This window comes from Clinocottus analis, unplaced genomic scaffold, assembly GCF_023055335.1.
Source record: "Clinocottus analis isolate CAN_PGR_092001 unplaced genomic scaffold, fCliAna1.0.p SCAF_19, whole genome shotgun sequence".
Taxonomy (NCBI): Eukaryota; Metazoa; Chordata; class Actinopteri; order Perciformes; family Cottidae; genus Clinocottus; species Clinocottus analis.
In genome coordinates this window covers 10,911,585-10,931,293 of record NW_027175920.1, presented here as the reverse complement: position 1 = coordinate 10,931,293, position 19,709 = coordinate 10,911,585, and the positions used below count along the sequence as shown (strand labels likewise).

The 19,709-nt window shown below is 46.1% G+C and overlaps 1 protein-coding gene and 4 non-coding genes across 6 annotated transcripts in view; 2 read left to right on the top strand and 3 right to left on the bottom strand.

The window, feature by feature from the left end:
* Positions 1-3,394: 3,394 nt before the first annotated feature.
* trnai-uau (transfer RNA isoleucine (anticodon UAU)) lies at positions 3,395-3,488 on the top strand. The gene is made up of 2 exons: positions 3,395-3,432; positions 3,453-3,488. It is a non-coding gene; the product is annotated as a tRNA-Ile (tRNA).
* A 64-nt stretch (positions 3,489-3,552) lies between these two features.
* rhbdf1b (rhomboid 5 homolog 1b (Drosophila)) overlaps positions 3,553-19,709 on the bottom strand; it is a 30,830-nt gene continuing 14,673 nt past the window's right edge. The window contains exons 2-20 of one of the 2 annotated variants that reach the window (XM_068583035.1): positions 16,749-16,887; positions 16,422-16,555; positions 15,960-16,106; positions 11,169-11,385; positions 10,282-10,488; positions 9,310-9,432; positions 8,915-9,057; positions 8,566-8,820; positions 8,368-8,479; positions 8,163-8,237; positions 7,349-7,510; positions 6,865-6,965; positions 6,595-6,658; positions 6,308-6,402; positions 6,130-6,205; positions 5,781-5,881; positions 5,489-5,642; positions 5,173-5,396; positions 3,553-4,662 (exon numbers count right to left, since the gene is read on the bottom strand). In XM_068583035.1, coding sequence (XP_068439136.1) covers positions 4,467-4,662; positions 5,173-5,396; positions 5,489-5,642; positions 5,781-5,881; positions 6,130-6,205; positions 6,308-6,402; positions 6,595-6,658; positions 6,865-6,965; positions 7,349-7,510; positions 8,163-8,237; positions 8,368-8,479; positions 8,566-8,820; positions 8,915-9,057; positions 9,310-9,432; positions 10,282-10,488; positions 11,169-11,385; positions 15,960-16,106; positions 16,422-16,555; positions 16,749-16,856 — 2,694 coding nt within the window. In that variant the 5' untranslated portion in view covers positions 16,857-16,887 and the 3' untranslated portion in view covers positions 3,553-4,466. The remainder of the gene's footprint in view (positions 4,663-5,172; positions 5,397-5,488; positions 5,643-5,780; positions 5,882-6,129; positions 6,206-6,307; positions 6,403-6,594; positions 6,659-6,864; positions 6,966-7,348; positions 7,511-8,162; positions 8,238-8,367; positions 8,480-8,565; positions 8,821-8,914; positions 9,058-9,309; positions 9,433-10,281; positions 10,489-11,168; positions 11,386-15,959; positions 16,107-16,421; positions 16,556-16,748; positions 16,888-19,709) is intronic. The other variant, XM_068583036.1, reaches the window with a different exon arrangement.
* trnai-uau (transfer RNA isoleucine (anticodon UAU)) lies at positions 5,992-6,085 on the top strand. The gene is made up of 2 exons: positions 5,992-6,029; positions 6,050-6,085. It is a non-coding gene; the product is annotated as a tRNA-Ile (tRNA).
* trnai-uau (transfer RNA isoleucine (anticodon UAU)) lies at positions 17,530-17,620 on the bottom strand. Its single transcript is given in 2 exon segments — positions 17,530-17,565; positions 17,583-17,620. It is a non-coding gene; the product is annotated as a tRNA-Ile (tRNA).
* Positions 18,465-18,558, bottom strand: trnai-uau (transfer RNA isoleucine (anticodon UAU)). Its single transcript has 2 exons — positions 18,521-18,558; positions 18,465-18,500 (listed from the first exon to the last, which is right to left on the bottom strand). It is a non-coding gene; the product is annotated as a tRNA-Ile (tRNA).

Below are 19,709 nucleotides of genomic sequence, written 5' to 3'. Positions count from 1 at the left end.
TAATTTGTCACTATTAACTGCTCCACCAGCTTTTATGGTGACAAAAAAAAGAGGGCGCCAGAGAATATTAGATCACATAGTGTTGTATGTGTAATCTATGACATATAGATCTTGCTTAACGCTGCTATGATTGATATTTCTATTGAAACAATGCATCAAATGACAATGCGAAAAGGCTCAGTCAAAGTGACAAAAAACACAAAGATTTATCACCTGAGTGCAGATTCTCTCAGCTGTGCAGAGCATTGAAGCAACTTCCCTGTTTTGTTTCACTCTCACTGCTCTTGTAACTTTTTAAGCAAATAGAAGAAAAAACTGTTAATAAACACAGTGGAGCAGCTAGTGTTGAAGACCTTAACGAGGCACAGGTGGAAACAATCAGGGCGGGGCTTGCAATCACACAGGAAGGGGACACACAAGGAGGGAGGAGCCTAAAACTTGAGGGATTTGAGTGACAGAAAACACAACCGAAACAGAGAAAGACAACAAATCTACCCAGAAGGCCTGAAGCCGGATCCCTACCCGCTAATGTCCGTCATATACACATCTCTGCTTGTGCCAGACCTTTTATTTATTTTTTTTACATAAGAGTCTGCTTGTCATAACGTTCCTTCTATTTAACTTAGACCTTCTGATTGAAGGCATCTCCCCTGATAAGTTTCTTCTCCATGGGGAGCAGAGCCAGAGCATTGAAGCAATCCGGTGTGGTGGTGTTTCTCCAGAAGGTCTAGGTCCTCTTCAAAGGAGAGAAACACCTCTTAGATCAGTTGTTGTCGTGGGTGTGGTGATGAGGATCCTGAGAAGACTGACGGTCTCTGTGAAGGTGCTCTGAAGGTTGTTCTCCATGAAAACCGGTACATTGCACTGCATCACTGCAAGCCTTGAACTTAGTTCCCATAGAGGGGCAGTTCTGCTTTGAGCCTGCTTCAACATGGGGTCTGCCTCCACTGTTGTTTCAAGCACTGCCGCAGGGAACGTCACACTGTTGTGGGAACAACTCTCCGTGCAACAGTGCTGCGCTGATGAGGAGGTGATGAGAAGGTGCTGGGTGAAGGAGAACCGTCTCCTCTCGTAAAACGATCCAGTTAAATGCGACACGTCCTTTTAGACGTTCTGCTATTTACAGTTTGCAGCTTCAGTGTTCAGGTCCGCCGTGTCGTTTAGTTGATCAGATCAGCTTTGGCATTGGTACATTTCATACTGTCAATACACAGCCTGGTCCTTTTGTGGCAGGACTGAAATGCAGTGGACAAGTCTTTTGGGGATTGCTGATTAAATTATCAGGCAAGTCACCTTCAAGCCAAAGTCTACGACATTTACACTCATAATGTAACGCTAGTATGCCAGTTTATTTAATACCGTACAACCTACAATGTTCCTGGTATAACGAGGACAACAGGGCTGTTCAGCAGAGCGGATTGATCCCACCAGGGCTGTTGATCCTCTCCATGAACTCTCTGAAACACAGTCAATAAGTGTATTTCCCACAGTGTCGAACTTTTCCTTAAAAAAAAAAGTCCAATTGTTTCTCTTTTAAAAAGTAAAATGTCAGCACAGGCTGAAAACTCTTCAGCACACACGAATGACAAGACTTCACAAAAAAGGTCACCGCAAAAAAATTTCCTCTGCCCTCAAACAACCTCAGGACCAAAATGTCAAGTAGTTTGACAATCAATAACACCGGCTGGCCATAGCAAAGGTCCCCATCACTCTCTATGTCTGGAGGAAGGAGAAAGAGAAGGATGCAGTGTTTCTTTACTGTATTCCTATAAAATATTGTGACCATGTGACCTCTGACCTCCCCGTGTAGAAGGAGGGGGCAAGTATGATCTTTTCAGACATTACTACATTGTGAGAAACAACTTTTTGCGGCGCTATGTACAAATAGAATAAGCTCTGCTGTTGTATTTTGTATGCAGATCAGTGTTTGTGCTCTCAGACCTCCTCTCTAGCATAAGCACCGACTTATCTCGACTCAATTACAGACGAGACTTAATGAATGCCAGGGCAATTATGTGAGCGTGTGCACAAAGAGCAGAATGAACGGTGAGCACAGCACACCGGGAGCACCGGCAAGACTTCTGCACGCTAATAAACCTCCTGCTTGAATTAATGAACGTTCAGATCCCAAAGAACAAGCCCAGCAATGTCGCAGCAATTCAAGCTCCATGCCCTTAAGCAGCAGACAGCCTGCCGAGCGGGGAGTCATCGGTCTTGGGTTGCCACCTAGTGGAGCAACAACAGAAGACAACCAGCCTGCTTTTAGCACGTCTTTGTTCAGAATATGCAGGTCATATAAGAGATGCAGGGGCAGACTGACATCCACTGTTATGTAGGAGCATTGCTATAGATATGCTATAATGAGATAGATAGATAGATAGATAGATAGATAGATAGATAGATAGATAGATAGATAGATAGATAGATAGATAGATAGATAGATAGATAGATAGATAGATAGATAGATAGATAGATAGATAGATAGATAGATAGATAGATAGATAGTTTAGATTGATAGATAGATAGATAGATAGATAGATAGGTAGTTTAGATTGATAGATAGGTAGGTGGGTAGGTGGGTAGATAGATAGATAGATAGATAGATAGATAGATAGATAGATAGATAGATAGATAGATAGATAGATAGATAGATAGATAGATAGATAGATAGGTAGGTAGGTAGGTAGTTTAGATTGATAGATAGATAGGTGGGTAGATAGATAGGTAGTTAAAATGATGTCATAGAGTTATAATGCAATTTGAGCAGACTTTGCACTATTGACCTGCTGCAGGTCAAACAGAGATTAAAGGGATAGTTCACCCCCTAAATCAAAAAAGCATATACCTACCTGTAGTGTAAAGGGAATCTAGGTAGTTTGTTCTGGTTTTGGGTTGTCGAGCGTTGGAGGTATCGGCCGTAGAGGTGTCTGCCTTCTACACGGCACGAGGCTCCTGATCGATCAATTCAACGGTACCGTCTCTTGTGTCAGAAAGAAACGACCACGTTACGAAAGACAATCCAAAGACCTTGTCGTGAGCGGTTTCATGTAGAAGGTTTTTTTCACGCTTCATTTTTATTTTTCTGGTGCTTTTGAGCACCACAAGCTCACATTTCCCATGCATTGTAGAGAAGGCTGACATCTTTAGGGCCATTATCTCCCTGCATAAAATAAAGCCAGGAAACAAAACGGCTGCCATGAGTGGTGAGGAACCGATGCCGCCTCCTGCGTTAGTCACAGCAACAGCAAAGCCTGCTGGCAACCAGGCGCAAACTGCGGCGCGGCCTCCAAATGTACAAAGCAGCAGCAGGTCCTGACATGTGGAAACTAGCAGGCGCGCTGCTTCCTGAACACGAGCTGATGGGTTGTAGATGACTCTCACCGAGTCTTTCCCAGCTCTAGTGGCGCAATCGGTCAGCGCGCGGTACTTATAAGACAGCATCCTGCAGAGCTATGCCGAGGTTGTGAGTTCGAGCCTCACCTGGAGCAGGAACCTTTAGCTTTGTGGTTCAATGAGGACGTCACATCATGAATGAAGAGCAGCACACAGTATTGTATCCTGTTGTGTTTATTATATTGTTAAGTAGCTAAAACGCCACCAGCTTGAATAAAAACACAAATTCACCTCAGTACAATCTTTTCTCGATGGAGCAGATTAACATAGAAGTGAGTTATTTACAGGTGAAACAGGGTGAGTATAAAAAACAATCCATCTGTGATTAAAGTTTGTTAAAGGCTGTGGCGGAAACTGACGCTTCCTGTGTGGTAAAAAAAAAAAGAAAAAGTGTCAATACAGCCACCAAATGCTGAAGTAAAAACATATAATAGTTTGTCATAGATGGTCAGATTGTTGACAGAGTTTCTACAGAGGTTGAGGAGCACAACCCCAAAACGTCAATGAACTGCAGACACAAGCTGATACACGGCCCGAAAAGACATCATGTGTGTGGTTTTGTGTCAATAAGGCACCTTTTATAGTCTTCTTGGCAAGTTTTAAATAAAAGCACATCCAGTAAATGGACAACACTGTTTGGGCATCAATAAAAAAAGTACAAAACTAAAATCCTCCACCGGTGGGGAGGTGTGCTGCTCCTCTTGGCCACTAAGCAGTGCTGTTAAGTCCATTTTCACCACACAAGAGAGGTAAATAATTTGGCAGGAAATAGTCGTCTCTGTAGCTCTCTTCCATTGTGAGTCATTGATTAGCCCAGCTAGAGATCAATGACACATGAAATCAGTTGTTAGTCCTTTTCAGTCAACTTTACATTGATAGTTTTGTTCCCATGCGTGAGAATACATGCCTGAAGGCCTTCATGCACAGCCTTTTTTCATGATGCTGTTGCTCATTTTTCCAGGAGGAGTGTCACAAGTTGCACCGCAGCAGCTCAATATCCAACGTCCATCTCCATCAGCCTCCAGCGTTTGGAGACGTCGAGACGTTGAGACGTTCACCTCGTGGGCTGATGTTCAGAGCAGGTGGGCGTTCAGGTCGTACTTCTCGCAGAACTTGTCCGTGATCGGGATGCAGGTCAGGAACTCGCACCAGTCGCACTTCACAGGGTAGACGTAGAAGAGGACGGCCAGGGCGGAGAGCAGTCCGAGGAAGACCAGCAGGAAGACGCAGATCTGGACCCGCTTCCGGTACATGTCGGTTTGCCCGAAGCTGAAGAGAAGAAACCTGCGTTAATCACAGTGGAGTTAAAAGTCCCCATAAAACACATCTGATTAGATTCACCTTCATGTTGCTCTTTACCTTGCTGATGAATAATTGTATTTTACACAGATTATGCCAGCATCGTAATTAAATGTGGATTTGTCTCATTTTTTTTCATTTGTCCTGTGTTTTTTTTTCACTTTGTCAGACAATTAACATGGAATAATTTGACAATCAGTAAATTTAAGTTAGCGTTACACACCTGAGTCTAGTTATGATGACTCTCTCATATAAGTCTATAAAGCTACAGCTAACATGAAGCTACAGCTAACTGCTAGCCAAAGAGGAAAACACCATTAAGATTCAGAGGTGTAGGTAGACAGTTTATTCCTTCTTTGGACTGTTTCCTACTGCTCCCAGTCTAAAGGACAACCGGCTGCAGGCTCTCGCTTCATTTGTACCGTACAAACATAACAGTGCCATGAACGTCCCCGACTGATTCTTTCTCTCTTCATCTACCTGATGTATGGCAGGAAGGCGAAGGACAGGAAGAACCCCGACACAAATCCGCTGATGTGGGCAAAGTTGTCAATCCATGGAAGCAAACCGAAGGAGAAGAAGAAGACGGAGATGCCCAGCAGCTTGGCGAAAGCTCGCCATGGTCGCTCCAGGATCTGCCAGCTCTGAAACAGCTCCACAAACAGACAGGCCAGGATGCCAAACTGGCTGCCTGCGGGACCCACCTGAGGGAGAGGAGACATTGTTTTGTTTTAAACACAACGTGGCCTCAAATGCAGCATCTTGTTGGCGTTAGGTTGCGAGGGCGCCGCTGCACCTCCGCTCTGTAGGGCAGGAAGATGGCCGAGGCCAAGTTGCCGGTGATGCCGCTGAGCACGTAGATGATGGAGATCCTCAGCCAGCCAGCCAGCTTCTCTATGTCCCTCAACACCGTCATCTGGAAAAGCACTGACACCAGGCAGTGCAGGATCCTACAGGCACAGAAAAAAACATCATCTTACATTTCACTGGTTTAACGCATCGAGCCGTTCTATTGCTGAGAGCGTCTCTCTTGGTGCTGCTTTGAATACTGAGGCCTATTGTGAGATGTGCAAAAAAGGTTCAGTCACCCAGCATGAAGAAAGAGAGACAGCCAGAGTCGGGAGAACTGGTCTGGAACCTCCGGGTTGAGGAACGGCAGCAAGCCGCACACGTCATCCATGCAAGCCACCTGGAAGAGAGAGGGACGAGATCAGTCAGCCTGAAGACCCATCGCCGCCCTGAGGAGGAACGTGAGGGTTGAATTGACTCCAAACTGCTTTCAAATCATTGCTACTTCAGGCTCCAGTGGCGCAATCGGTCAGCGCGCAGTACTTATAAGACAGTTTCCTGCAGAGCAATGCTGAGGTTGTGAGTTCGAGCCTCACCTGGAGCAAATGTCTTACTGATTTGAAACTGGAAAATCAACGTCTGTCCTACCTGTGAGCAGAGCGTAGCCTCCTCGTGGAAGTAGCCGTGCATGAAGTCGCAATACTCTCTTGAAGTGATTTCACATCTACAACATGAAACATGAGCTTCATCAGCAATTACTCACTATCAGGATGTTAAAATGAATACGTCTTTGTTTCAATGTGATCCAATGAGTGTTCCTCTTTACCTTCCTTTGGTCCCGATGCAGCAGGGCCGGCCTGTGATGGTGCAGTCGATGTGTGGGAGGTTGGTGTGATTCCCAGAGTTGTACCGCGTACAAACCTACAGACCACAAGCACAGGAAACATTACATCTAGCCATCTAGTCACCATGTGTACGGAGAAGAAAGTGCTGCATTCAAGCCGTCTAGGGTGAAACTCAACGCTAGCCTTTTTCTCTCTTTTGCCCTTCAGACAACAGCTGACAAGGAAAGTATCTTCAATGCTTGAACTGTTAACGTGTACATGTACTCACTGGCCACTTGGCGATGTCGTCCGGCCACTCGTGAGGTGAAACGGAGGCTGGCTCCAGGCAAATTCTACAAAATCAAGAGCAAAAGTCAAAGAATTAATAACAACTATGCAGTCCACATGTGAAGTAAAATAATGTCAGTTCAGTATTTACATGACAGTCAGTCAGCTGGTGCTGTCGCCTGGATAATGAGCCCCTGTGAGGTGGAAACTAAATGTGTACCCTTGTGTGTAATTAACACAGAAGGCTCGTGAAGGCTTTTGCTGAAGTTACCTGGGGTCCTGATGGCAGACGGCACCGTGCTGGCGTAGCGTGCCATTTAGATAGGGAGCACTGGGATGCTGAGGCCACTTCACAAACACTGCCAGGGTGCTCTGCAGTACGGGACGGAGGGAGAGAAACCATTGTTGACACCATCACACCGGCCCCGATGCCAAAAACAGACCAGGGGTGTAAAGTCGAGGGACCAAGGATCCCTTTCCCACTACTTCCCATTACTTTGTCCTACACAAATTTCATGACGCCACATCTGACCAGAGGGCGTGAAATGGGGCCATAAAGCAGGGAGATAAAATCTGTCAACACACAGTAATATAAACCCAGTTTATGAAACATAAGGGAAAAGGCAGCGTTTCATTCTGCTCGTCCAGTGGTCCCATGTAACACTTCTATTGAATATATCTCTGAATCCATCCCTCCATCACGTGGAACATCAGAGACGTCCTGTGAGTGAAACGGCTCGGTCGGTTTCACTGACCGAACACTCCTCTTGTGACGTCTGCAGGCAGCCGGAGCGATCGTTCCTCACGCAGCAGCCCGACTCCCTCTCTCTCGCCCTCTTCTCCTGGATCAGCTTCTGGATCTCGAGGTCTTGACGCATACACGGGGAAAACTTGGCTCCCAGGTGGATCAGCGCCTCCTACAGGACAGCAGGTGAGGGTGGAGGCGGGGTTATGTAAAATAGTGATTTGCAACCACCAGTGTGCTGTGGGGAAATGTCCAATTTCACTTACTCGGTCAAAAAACAGATAATTCAGTTGCAAGTAATTTGCCATAGTGAGCGTTTGAGCCAGAAATATAGTGTCTGGCCTCATAATGAGATACTCTTCTATGCCAGTATGGCAATAATTACCTATCATATGACGCTACAATGGGACATTTTGTAACTTTTTTGGTTGTTGGTGTGCCACAGGATTTCTTTTACTGTAGAAGATGTGCCGTGGATCAAAAAAGGTTGAAACACTGATGAAAAAGATGATATTGTGACATTTCATCAAAGTGAAAAGTGAATGTTTAGAACGGTTTGGTCAGGTTTTCTACAACCACTCGGCAGAAGCTAGATATGTAAAACCATACCATTAATCTAGCTTGCTAAATTAACTATTTATTCATCAATGTTTCCCCCCGATTAGTTGAGCTTCTCAACTACGCAAATATTTCAAGTAACTCTTGAAACTTCAAACGCCCCCCTGGGTAAGAACCGCGAGCAGGATCACAGATCTAAACAACTCGAGCTGAACTTAAGAGCTGAGTAAAAAGCACAACCAGGAATAGAAGATAAATATACTTACTGAGCTTGGACCCACCCAGAAGTTTTGTTGTTGCACAAACTTAACGTTTTCATAAACTCCTTTATTCCTCAACACCTAAAGAAAAAAAAAACAGCAATATATTACTACTATTGCTCATTCATGGTACATTTCTAGTGGAAATTCCAGACATTCATTCACAGACAGGACATCGATTGAATCATAATCGTAACGCTGTAAAACTTACAGAGTCGACGGTTTCATGCTGTGAGAAGCCCACAGGGGCAATGCCGAAGATGGCGACAGCCAGAATGGTGATGAGCAAATGGACAAATGTGATCCAGTAAGTGAAAAAAGGCCTTGGGAGAACAGAAAGGGACAACTCAGGCCCAACTCTTTTTTATATATCAGTTCCTCCACAGAACAATATACTACGGCGTCTTACCTGTGATCGTCCATCTCCTCAATCTGCCGCTTGACAAAGCTGTCAATGCGCTTGCGGTACGTCCGGTTTGTGAGACGACCGACCATGCCGAGGCCGTAGGGCCGCTTCTCTCTGGCGAACAGCTTCTGAACGGGAACCACGATCCTCTGTCCCCGCTGCTGATGGCTGGAGACGCTCACCACTTCCTGTTTCAGACGCACCTTAGGTTGGACCAGCGAGCCATCTTTGGCCTTCCGCCATCCTCTCTCTAAGGGTCTGGATTGAGGAAAAGCTGAGTTTGTACCCCCTGCAGCATGTCACCAGTTAACGTCAATGCATGTAAGTAAAAGCGTAGAAAGCGTAGACCCACAGCATGAGGTGACTCCTCTCCAGTTCGTTCTTATTCAGCGCACTCCCTGTGAGCTCGCTCTCATCCAGCTGTTTGAAGTCGGCCTCCGACGGCGTCTCGAAAACTTCGTCTGCATAGCTGTACAACTCGTCGTGCAGCCCTTCCTGCGAAGATAAAGAGAGGAGGAATTCAAAGCTTAGTGTCCTGATACGGCAAGACAATACATACAAAAACAATATATATTGTGTGCTTAGAGCACAAGAACGTGCTTAAAACCAACACATTGATGTTTTGCAGCCCAAAAAGCTCTCACTGAGTGCTTTGAGCGAAAGTGTGGATGATTGCTTGTAATTCTTTCATAATTGAAACTGTTGAAAGGTCATGCTGCATTGTGTGGCAGTGTGACCACGGCTCACTCTGGTGAAGAAGGAAGTGTCCAGATCATCAGTGAAGTCCACGGTGTCGTCTTCAAGGAAACTAGGAGGCATGAAACTCCGCCGGCGACATCGCCCGGCAGCGCTGTCGGCTAATGTCCGGCCCTGAGGAGCGGATACACACACACACACACACACACACACACACACACACACACACACACACACACACACACACACACACATTAGTACTTTCAACAGACTGAGGGGCAAAGATGCCCAACACTTTATCTGATGATTGTGTGTCAGGGGATTAGCTCTGCACTTCTGGAGTCTTATGATCCAGTAGAAAGTTGAGCTTTTTTTCGGCATGGGCGACTGTGGCTCGATGGTTAGCAAGCCAAACTGTCAATTAGAGGGACGGTGGTTCGAACCCTGGCTCTGCTAGTCCATGTCAATGTGTCCTTGAGCAAGACACTTAAACCAGAATTTCTCCCTGTTGCTCTCTATGGTGTTTTGATAAAAACAAATCATGGTGTGTTTTGATTGGCTTGTGAGACCCAGTAACGCTCAGATACCCTCACATGTATTCATCCCTTTAAGTTACATGAGCTGTTTGTTACCAGAGGGCCACATCAAGAGAGTCGACTGTCCTGGACTAATATTTCCCCTGAGTTTAATCCGAGATAAGACAAGCTGATCTCATATTTTATTTTGTTTTTAAAAATGCCTGCACACACTTGAACGTACAGATCAAATCCTTCCAACCACGTGTGTAAGAGACAGAGACTCAGAATAGCACAAGATTATGGAGATTATAGTCTGTGCATGAAAACTCCTTGTTTTCTGACTATACTCTTGGTCTTTTAAATAATTGTACTTATATATCCAGAGATTATTCTCCTTTTCAGAGTAAAAGGAACACAGCTGGGTTGAAACTACAGAAGCTAACAGTAGTTTAAAAAGTGACAAGCACAGATTTTGCAAAAACACAGAATATTTGGTGACAAACACCTTCATCAAAGCTGCTGCGGCCTTGAGGCTCATGACTGCGACTGACTCCCGTTTGCGTCGACGTGGCAACCGGTTGAGGGCGGAGCGGGAGCTGGAAAAGGAGCAGAGGGAGGCGGTGCCGGGCGTGATGGGGGTTTGCGGCACACTGAAGCCGTCTACCTCTTCCACCATGCGGAAGGCACGACCCCGAGCCAAGGGGTCTACGATCTGCACGCGCACACACACACACACACACACACACACACACACACACACACACACACACACACACACACACACACACACACACACTGTGTTGGTTCACCACAGTTTGTTTTTCATACTCATTTTTCAAGCCACAAACAGCAATAAACACACCGACAGAGGAGTGAAAAGCAGGATAACACACATCTAAACTAGGGTTGAATTGATGGTCCAGATTATGGAAAGATGCTTTTTTTTTCTTTAAGAACCAAAGTGATAAATCAGAAGATTTTAGTGATGGAGAGTTGATAATATTCATTCAAATGAAGGCAGATGTTTTCGACACAAGACTTATTTTGTCCTCTAGTTCCCCTAAATCAACACAAAATGAAAGTTTATTGTAGTGCTTTAATCAGATTACATAAACGCTTAATAATGCTACCAGTGCAACAGTAGTTGTTCATCGTCTATAGTGGGGGATAATGCGTGAACTGGACATTATTACCATGACATAGACACACACTAAAACTGGATTAATGTAAGAAAAAAGCCATCAATTGAACCCAAGGTCAGATTGCAAAGCAAAGAGGTAAAGCAAGCGCCGAAGACCTAATGTGACGCAAAGAAAGAAAGTGAAAGGGTGAGGCCTGAAAAGGTGAACGTCTCTCCCTCCGTGCTTCAGCGTGCCCCCGGCGCTGCCCTACCCTCTGCATGCCATAGTGGTGGTGGGGTGGGAGGTAGAGGGGAGGAGGGGTCTCAGTGCTGGCCAGGGAGATGTTGTCCTGGCTGTGGAGCTCCATCTCCCTCATCACCTGCGGCTTCAGGCCCCCGTACAGATGGCTGCAGTGCTGCAGGCTCTTCCTCCGCCATCGCTGGGTGCTGTCGCTGTCTTTGCTCACGCCAAACCAGTCAGCCGTACCCCTGGGGAGAGGATGGACTCGTGAGAACAGAATATTCTTTGGTCTTGGTGGGGAGTTTCACGGACGTTCACTGGAGCTCTTTTCTACAATACAGGTATTATTAAAGAATAAAATAACGTCTTTGCATTTTACTGATGAAACACTGCCACTAAAACTTTCATATTTGTCATATCCTGACTCACACACACACACACACACACACACACACACACACAATAGTCGTCGACAGATTGAGCCGTACATTCGTCCTGATTAGCAGAACAATACCATGATTACTTGATTGGTTGCAGCTGGTTGTTGGGGATTAATTGACGGCTTAATTGGTTCATTTGTTGATTGCTTTCTTGTCTTAGTGATGAAGAGACAGAGCATCTTCAGACGCGAGACAATTTTTCCTTTGGAAGCGCGAACAATAAATCTTCAGCCAAAATGCACAGTTTCGAATAGTTAATAACAAATTCAAGACTTAAGCAAAAAGACAGAAACTTTGACCAGCTTGAGCTACTAGTTTTTGTAGTAAAAACAATGGCTGTGTGGGGAAAATTAACCAAATTAGATTCATTTCAATCGCGCAGCTTCAGCTTTTCAGTGGATGACAGGGAAGTTATTGGATGAAGTTAGGTTTGGGCCGCCATCAACGGCACACAGTGAGCAGCGTTGTCGGGCTGCAGCTTAGTCTTCTGCAACATAACAGAGGAACAAATCCTCACTGATTCGGCTCCCTTTTTAATGTTTGATCCCCTCTCTCTCTCTTTGTGTGCATGTGTGTGTTTGATTACATGGACGCTGCGTCTCCAGCTTAGAGAGCCTGGATGAAAAACACTGTCTTGATTCTCACACGACCCATTGCTCTCAGTTCAGCTGGTGCCGGAGAAGCAGATGTTGCAGCCTTGCAGTTCATGAACTGACACTGTTTGCGTGGTTTCTCATTTAATCTGAAAAAATGTGCATCCAGGTCCCCCTTTTTTTTTCCTCCCCTGGTGAAACAGTGCCTCTGTGACGGGAAGAGGGGAGGCCACACGGGGGGAAACTGTTTGGAGAGCAGAACACTCAGTAATAAACACTCAGCCCTCATCGCCAAGAAAGACGCCAGCTGGGGAAGCCTTTTAAGGCTGCACATGGGCAGGGGAGGGTGGTGGTGGTGGTGGTGGTGGGGGTGGCTGTTGTTGTCCTCCCCAAGAGGAATGTTTGAGGAAGATGGGAGTCAAACTGGGCCTCTGACAGGACAGGAAAAGAAGGAACCAAATCCTCGTAAAATACAGATATCAATCGAGATGAACACAACATCCGCTGTTGACGGTAAAACATGACGCAAACGTTCCGACATTTGTTTGTGTGTGTTTGTTTAGATAAGCAGGTATTTGGCTTTGTGCGCACACGTCCCGACAAGCGAGCATGTCATGTTGGCCCACACGAAACCATAAATAAAGGATTCACGACTGGCTGACGACAGCACAAATCCATCACGCATCAAAGATTAAATCGAATGTTAAGCCACATCAATTAGCTTTCATATCCCGGAGGTAAGGCTGCTGCAAATGAAGCAGCAATCTTCCGTCGAGTAATTATAGGCTTAGACAGCCTTCATTTCATCAGGGGGAAAAGGCCAACGGGCACAACTTTTCAACAATCCACAGAAACACTATAACTGAGCAAATAGGAGAGATGGAGATGAACGTTTCTGAGTTTTCTGATTAAATCCGCTGATGAGAGGTGCTCCTTCACCGCTGAACAAAAACCTTCAAGGACACGCGCAACTGTTGTGATATGTTTTTCCAGAGTTGACGGTTGTTTTGAAAAGTATTTCTTCCTCTAAGAGCAGGTTCCTACTGACTGGATATGTATGGACGGCCTCTCTGCCATAGAGTAATGCTAAACAATTAATAATAATTGCTGATCGGAAATGCTGTTTCGTACTATTTCTATTTTGGCAAAATAATAATCCAAAATCAAATTAATCTGACTTCAGCCCAACACCATCTTTATTGCTTATGGAAACACTGCAGTGTATTTTCAAATAATGGCGGCATGCACATAACAACATTCATTCAAGTACAATCATTACAAAACTAATTTGAGGAACTTCTAACTGCATCTTTATACTTCTACTCCAGTTTTAAAGAGGCAAACTTAGTTTATTGCACAGCTATAGTTCCTACAGTTACTTTGCGTTTTTTTTGTACATCAAAATGAATGCAAAAAATAATGTATTTTGTATCTATTACACTCATAAAACAACACTACACAGTGTAGAAAGTTGCATTTAAAATGTCGGCCCTGTCATTGCTAATTGCATATACTGTGTTTCTGTATGTTACGTAGTGTTGGAGGTATCCGAATACTGTATTACAGACTCATAAAAAGACTTCCCAGTTATCCCAGTTCAGTTGCAGACTAAACGCTGTTAGAATACGAGCTGCCAGTCTCAGCAAAATCAAAGAAAACCTTAATCCCTCCACAATAACTGAAATCCATCAACAGGGAATTTGTTCAACATTTCCATCCTCAAGCCAAAGGGCACACTCACCTGTCCAGAGAGCTCCAGGAGGGGTTCAAGGTCTGGGTCATACCTTTGGGGGGCAGGGACTGTGGAGCTGCAAATGCTCCATCTCCAGCATCACTAGCATACTGTCCCCACTTACCCCCAGACCGGCATTAAGCCCTGAGCCGCTGAATGCAAACTGATCCTCTGCAGATCACATACAATGTTCCATGAGGGGATTTCCTAATATTCAGGCCAGCAGTACCTTGTAACACTCGCTGTTACGCAAAGAGAGGATGATCACCACATGTCCAGACTCTTGGTAGCATCCCGGTCCCGCTCAGTGATCTCCTGGTTAATCAAAGGTTGGAGGAAAGCCTGCGTTGAGCTCCTCCGTCAGACGGGAATCTGATCCCCGCGATGACTGCCCTAAAGAGGACTTCCAGTCCTCCACCAGCTGGACTCGCTCACTGATGAGCGGGAGGATCTCACATTTTCTGACCTTGTGTCCCCAGCACACAACACAATACGGCTTGTGTGTGTGTGTGAGAGACAGAGAGAGAGAGAGAGAGAGAGAGAGAGAAAGAGAGAGAGAGAGAGAGAGAGAGAGAGAGTGTGTGCCAGTGGCTGGCAGGCCGCCTAGTATCCCTCCTCGCTTTAAAGGATGTGACCTACTGGGCAAAGCAGACAGCGGCTCTGGTCCTTGTCAAGATGATTATTCCACCCTCCCCAGCCCCCAAACACACCATTCAGAGCCCCAACGATCACTATCAGTGAGGTCCTCCTCTCTCTTTCCCTGCCTTGCTTCGCAGGAGTGTGTCCAAACATCAGCTGCACACCAGCACTCGACAGGAAATGGGAGATTAGAAGGAGGGAGCGAGAAGAAGGATGGGGCATCGTACACATTAGGAGGGAGGAGGGACGGAGGGAGGGCACTGGGACATGCCGGGACATGACACACAGAAACACACACACTTATACACGCTCACACACCACAGCTTCAACCCCACCTTTGCTTTCAGCGATGTACTTGTGTCAGCACTTAAGAAGTCCATCGGCGCGTGTGATTGTAGGTTTAAACACCTATCATTACGGGCATCAGCGGGACAAAGATAAATTATTAACTCTGTGACATCTGCCACAATAGAGAATTAGTTTCTGTTGTCAGATCAACAAACATCAGCGTGTCCTCCTAGAAACTCTACAACCAAACGTTTGCAGCGATCCACCCACTGACATCACGCTTTGTTTGAAGACTTGAGGATTTGTCCGGTATGTCTGCACTCTTCGGAGGATCAGGTCGCTCAGCTAACACACACGCAAACTTTCTCTAAGTCCCGATATTCTCTAATAAACATCAAACTCATTCATTCTCACACACGTACGAGGCCAGTAAACCTCGGCCTGATAGAGTTAAGACATTAAGACACGCCTTTGAAGTCAGTGTCTCTAGGTTTTAGTCCTCAAACATTTACATTCAATTTACTGCTTTGATGTGGCCAACATGCTGCACGGGGCACATAGATAGTCTGTGTGAGTAATTGTGTTATTTTGTTTGCCTCAAACCATGTGGTCCTGTGCGCCACCTGGACTGATACTGATACACTGTGTGTGTGTGAGCGCTTATGTGTCACAGACTTTGTTCACGGCCTCACATCTGTGGCACAAAGAGGCTGCGATGGGTCTTTGTGCAGAGCTCAAGACATCAAGAGGGAGAGTGTTGGAGGAAACAGTTTGTGTTGTTGGTCGATTCAGTTTCCCTCAACCGGCCCTTTATATGATGAGTTCATGTTCAACAATGCTGTTTTCTGCACTGACAAGCTGTCGCCTTTATTCTGACGTATACCCTAAACTACACATCAAGCTAATACGGAGCACATTCATTTGAAGTCATGTGTCTGGAGGCCACCTGATGAATTTAAGTCCAATATTGGCTGTCCTTTTAGTTCAGTTTATAGCTGACTCTTTAGTCAACTATGTTCACTAGCTGGCTGCTCACTTTGCCTCAAAGCATTTGGTCAATAGAGCCACACCCGGACACCTTCAGCCCGCCGTCATCAGCTCCCTCCCTCCCTGATCCAGCTCTCCTGTACCTGATGATCAGTTTGGGTATAGATGAACGCCGCCGGGTCAGTATTTTGGGGATGCAGGACCGCCTTCGGAGGGTGGACTCCCTCCTGCGCCCCCTCTGCCCCTTCGGGGGAACTGTGTTGACCCGCTCAAAGCGCACCCTTTTCCCACTGAACGCACATCGCAGCGTGTAGAGAAGAGGACAGGGAGGCAGCGAGAGGAAAGGCCACAGAATGAAGGAAGAAGAAAGAGAAAATCATGAAAAAAGGAGGACAAGGGAGAAGAAAAAAGAGCCAGATTAATCAGTGTTGAATCAGAAAGGAGGCTGCAGCCTAAATTAGTTTTGTTAAAGATTTATTAGAGAAGAAAAGTAATACGACAGGCTGAAGCCATAAGAAATTAGCAGCCGGAGGAAACCAGCAAAGAGGAAAGAAGAGAGCCTGTGTGTGTGTGTGTGTGTGTGTGTGTGTGTGTGTGTGTCTAACCTCTTGATGGACTGTGTGAAGGAGGGCAATCTCTCCAGAGGAGGTCTGAGGTAGTTGTTTGAAGTTTCAAAGGCAGCGATGCACGTCTGAGGGTTTTCACCTGGCATGCTGACACTGCGCTGACGTTTTATCGGCTGCAACACACACAGAAACACACACACACACACACACAGACAGATGATGCATGTGCCAAGTTGTGTGCATTTGATGTCAAACTTAACAGCCTGAGAATAAATTTGTATTCAAATTAACTCAAATTTACACGGCAAATTGTGTCGAGACGCCTCCTCTTCTCGTCCAAACTTTACTCTAAATGCAGTGCTCTACCTGGGTGAGTGTGGGCGTGTCGTCCGGCGTCAGCTTGATGGTGGGAATTTCGAACCATGGCGGCTTCTTCCTCTGCAGGCCGCTGTCCCAGCTTCCCGGCTCATCCATGCTTGCCAGCTCTCCCCCCTACACCTGCCAGCTGGACGGCACAAATAGAATAATTGGGTTTGTAGAACAACGCACAGAGTCAAAAAACGATCGCGGACACGTGAAAACGGCAAAAGCGACAATCAAAAGCCCAAAAAACTGACCAGTTTTGTTGAGTAATTACAGACAGCGGGCAGACTGTGAGGCAGTAATCCACATCTCCCTGTTGTGGGCTCAGACAGATCCAGTGTGGAGGCAAAATGCCCGAATAAACAGACTGCTTGATCCAAATGTTTAAAGCCACTATAGTCTCCTGCCATCCTCTGCATCTTCTCCAAATAACCTGCCTCACAAGGCGGAGTGTCAACGCTGACGCTGAACATGAACGCGTCTAGACGGTGTTTCACGGCACGAGCTGATGGACGTGGATTAGGGAGAATGTGACTGAAAAAAATATGGCTTTAATATTTTGAATGGCGCCTTCACAAAGACGCTCAATGTGAATATTGAGCCATGTATAACCCGCACTTTGATATGAATCCAGGTTGAATGAATGTGTGTAATTAATGTGTGCATTGCGCAGCAGGAGTTTGTCAACAAAAAGATGTTCTTGCCTTCTCTGATTCATGAAGAATAACCTCCTGTAGATGATCAGCACGTGTCCTGTGATGGAGGGCTAAGATTAAAGCTTCTGTGCTCCAGGTGAGGCTTGAACTCACAACCTCGGCATCACTCATAGTACTGTCTTATAAGTACCGCGCGCTGACCGATTGCGCCACTGGAGCCTTGCTTAGTGGAGTTACAGGGCGAAAATGCAGCTTCAACGCCACAAGAGGGCGTCAGGATTTTCAAAGACACACACAAGCACACACACACACACACACACACACGTATTAAACAGACTTTACATCCAAGTACAAGGTGTCTGAGACAGAGAGCGGCTGATGGATCAAACAAGTGAGCATTTAAAGAGTGAAGGTTTTTCCTTTTCCTGTGAAGCTGCTGAGCTGATCAGGTGAAGCACGAACTCCAAACCTCTCAGCACCTGCCTGCTGCTCACTGTGACGCTGGTGCCGTATACTGTGGGAGCAATAGCTCTTCCTCATGCACTGAACAGCTCCTCACGTACTGGCATTAAAGCTGGGGTCGGACATTTTTTTATCGCCATCAAAGGGCAAATGTTTCATAATAAGCTTTCAGCATGTTGTAATTTAAGGGGTCTGAGAGAAAACCCGACGTCTGCAGCTCCTCTTGGAGGAGGATAAGCTGCTATATATCCACAGCTGGTGGTTGATAGCATGAGCGGATTGATATACAACATGTTGACTGAGCCAACTCGGCCGGCACTCAATAAAAAAGAATACGGTTTCAATATATTGAGCAGCTTGTTGTTTGTTCTGTAAACACATCCAGATGCGTTGTCTTCACAAATAGGCTCTTATTTTAAAAAGTAGACAATATGGAAAATTAGCCAGATATAAAGCTTAGTGCAGCTGGGTTCAATGAGTGTTATGGGCAACACATGTGCACTGACATCTGCGTGGTTTTCCTCAACAACGACCAAGTCTGAACGCTATCATAAATGTGGAACGCCATCACATGCCGAGTGTCCACTGGTTAAAGAGATGATGCTCCAGGTGAGGCTCGAACTCACAACCTCGGCATCACTCTGCTGGTTACTGTCATATAAGTACCGCGCGCTGACCGATTGCGCCACTGGAGCCCTGAAACAAGGTGAATGTGAGAAGAGGCAACCTGCGGCCTGTAGCGCCTCTCGCTACGCCCGCCTTGCAGTAACTCAGCCCGTCACCTCGGCCCTTATAGTCAAAGTCCGTGAGGGGCCCCTGAGGTGCTGCAGGCCACAGCTGGACCAAATTGGACAATCTCGCACAGTTTTTGGAAGAGCAGCAGTGCATCTTCAACAGCACAAGATGGCATTCTCATATTAAAGACCTTCTTCTTATACAGAGACACGCAGAAATATGGCCTGAATGAACAGAGACAGGTGGAACTTCATCACATCCACATTCACGACTGCAGCGTTTCTGTTTGGAATAAACTGCTGTTAATGTGTCCACTGTTGTTCTCTAATCCACTGTCAATCTCCTCCGTACCTGTCTGCCAGGTACTCATTACAATAACAAGTAGCACACACTGCTGGAGCCTCTTTGGTGCAGGTGATTGAGGTTTGGTTTGGAAGGTATGAAGTGCAGCGTCAACACCACGAGATGGCGTCAGGATTCTCAAAGGCAGGGCTGTCTTGTTGCACACACACACACACACACACACACACACACACACACACACACACACACACCAATCAGACAGAACAGAAAGTGATGCTGCTACTCGCTGATGAGTGTGCTCACATGCTTTTTAACCAGACTTCATATCCGAGTGCGAGTGGTCTAAATGCAGCGAGCTACATGCTAACAGTCAGACAGAGAGAGCTTCACGTGAGCGACATGAATAAAGGGAAAACCACAGGATAGCAATCCAAGGCCTGCACTCGTCCTGTTGTTTCCTGGTTTAAGGGTAGAAGAGAGAGAAAGGGGTTTTCCTGCTTCACCGTTTCTGCTGAAGCAGAAGTGAGACATCTCTGCATCTCTAGAGAGGCGAGCAGTGAAAATGAGGCAGTTTGCAGTGGCAACTTTTAATATGGAGTGCCAACACGTACAATAATCATTCCTTTTCCTGTGGGGTTATGCACTGAGAAGCTGCTGAGCTGGTCAGGTGAGGCACGAACTCCAAACCTCAGCACCTTCCTGTGGTATCAGTAGCTCTTCATCATGCACTGAACAGCTCCTCACCTTATTGTGCCAAAAGTGCTGACGGCCACCACACAAAAAGGCTTTTTCAATGACCAACACGAAG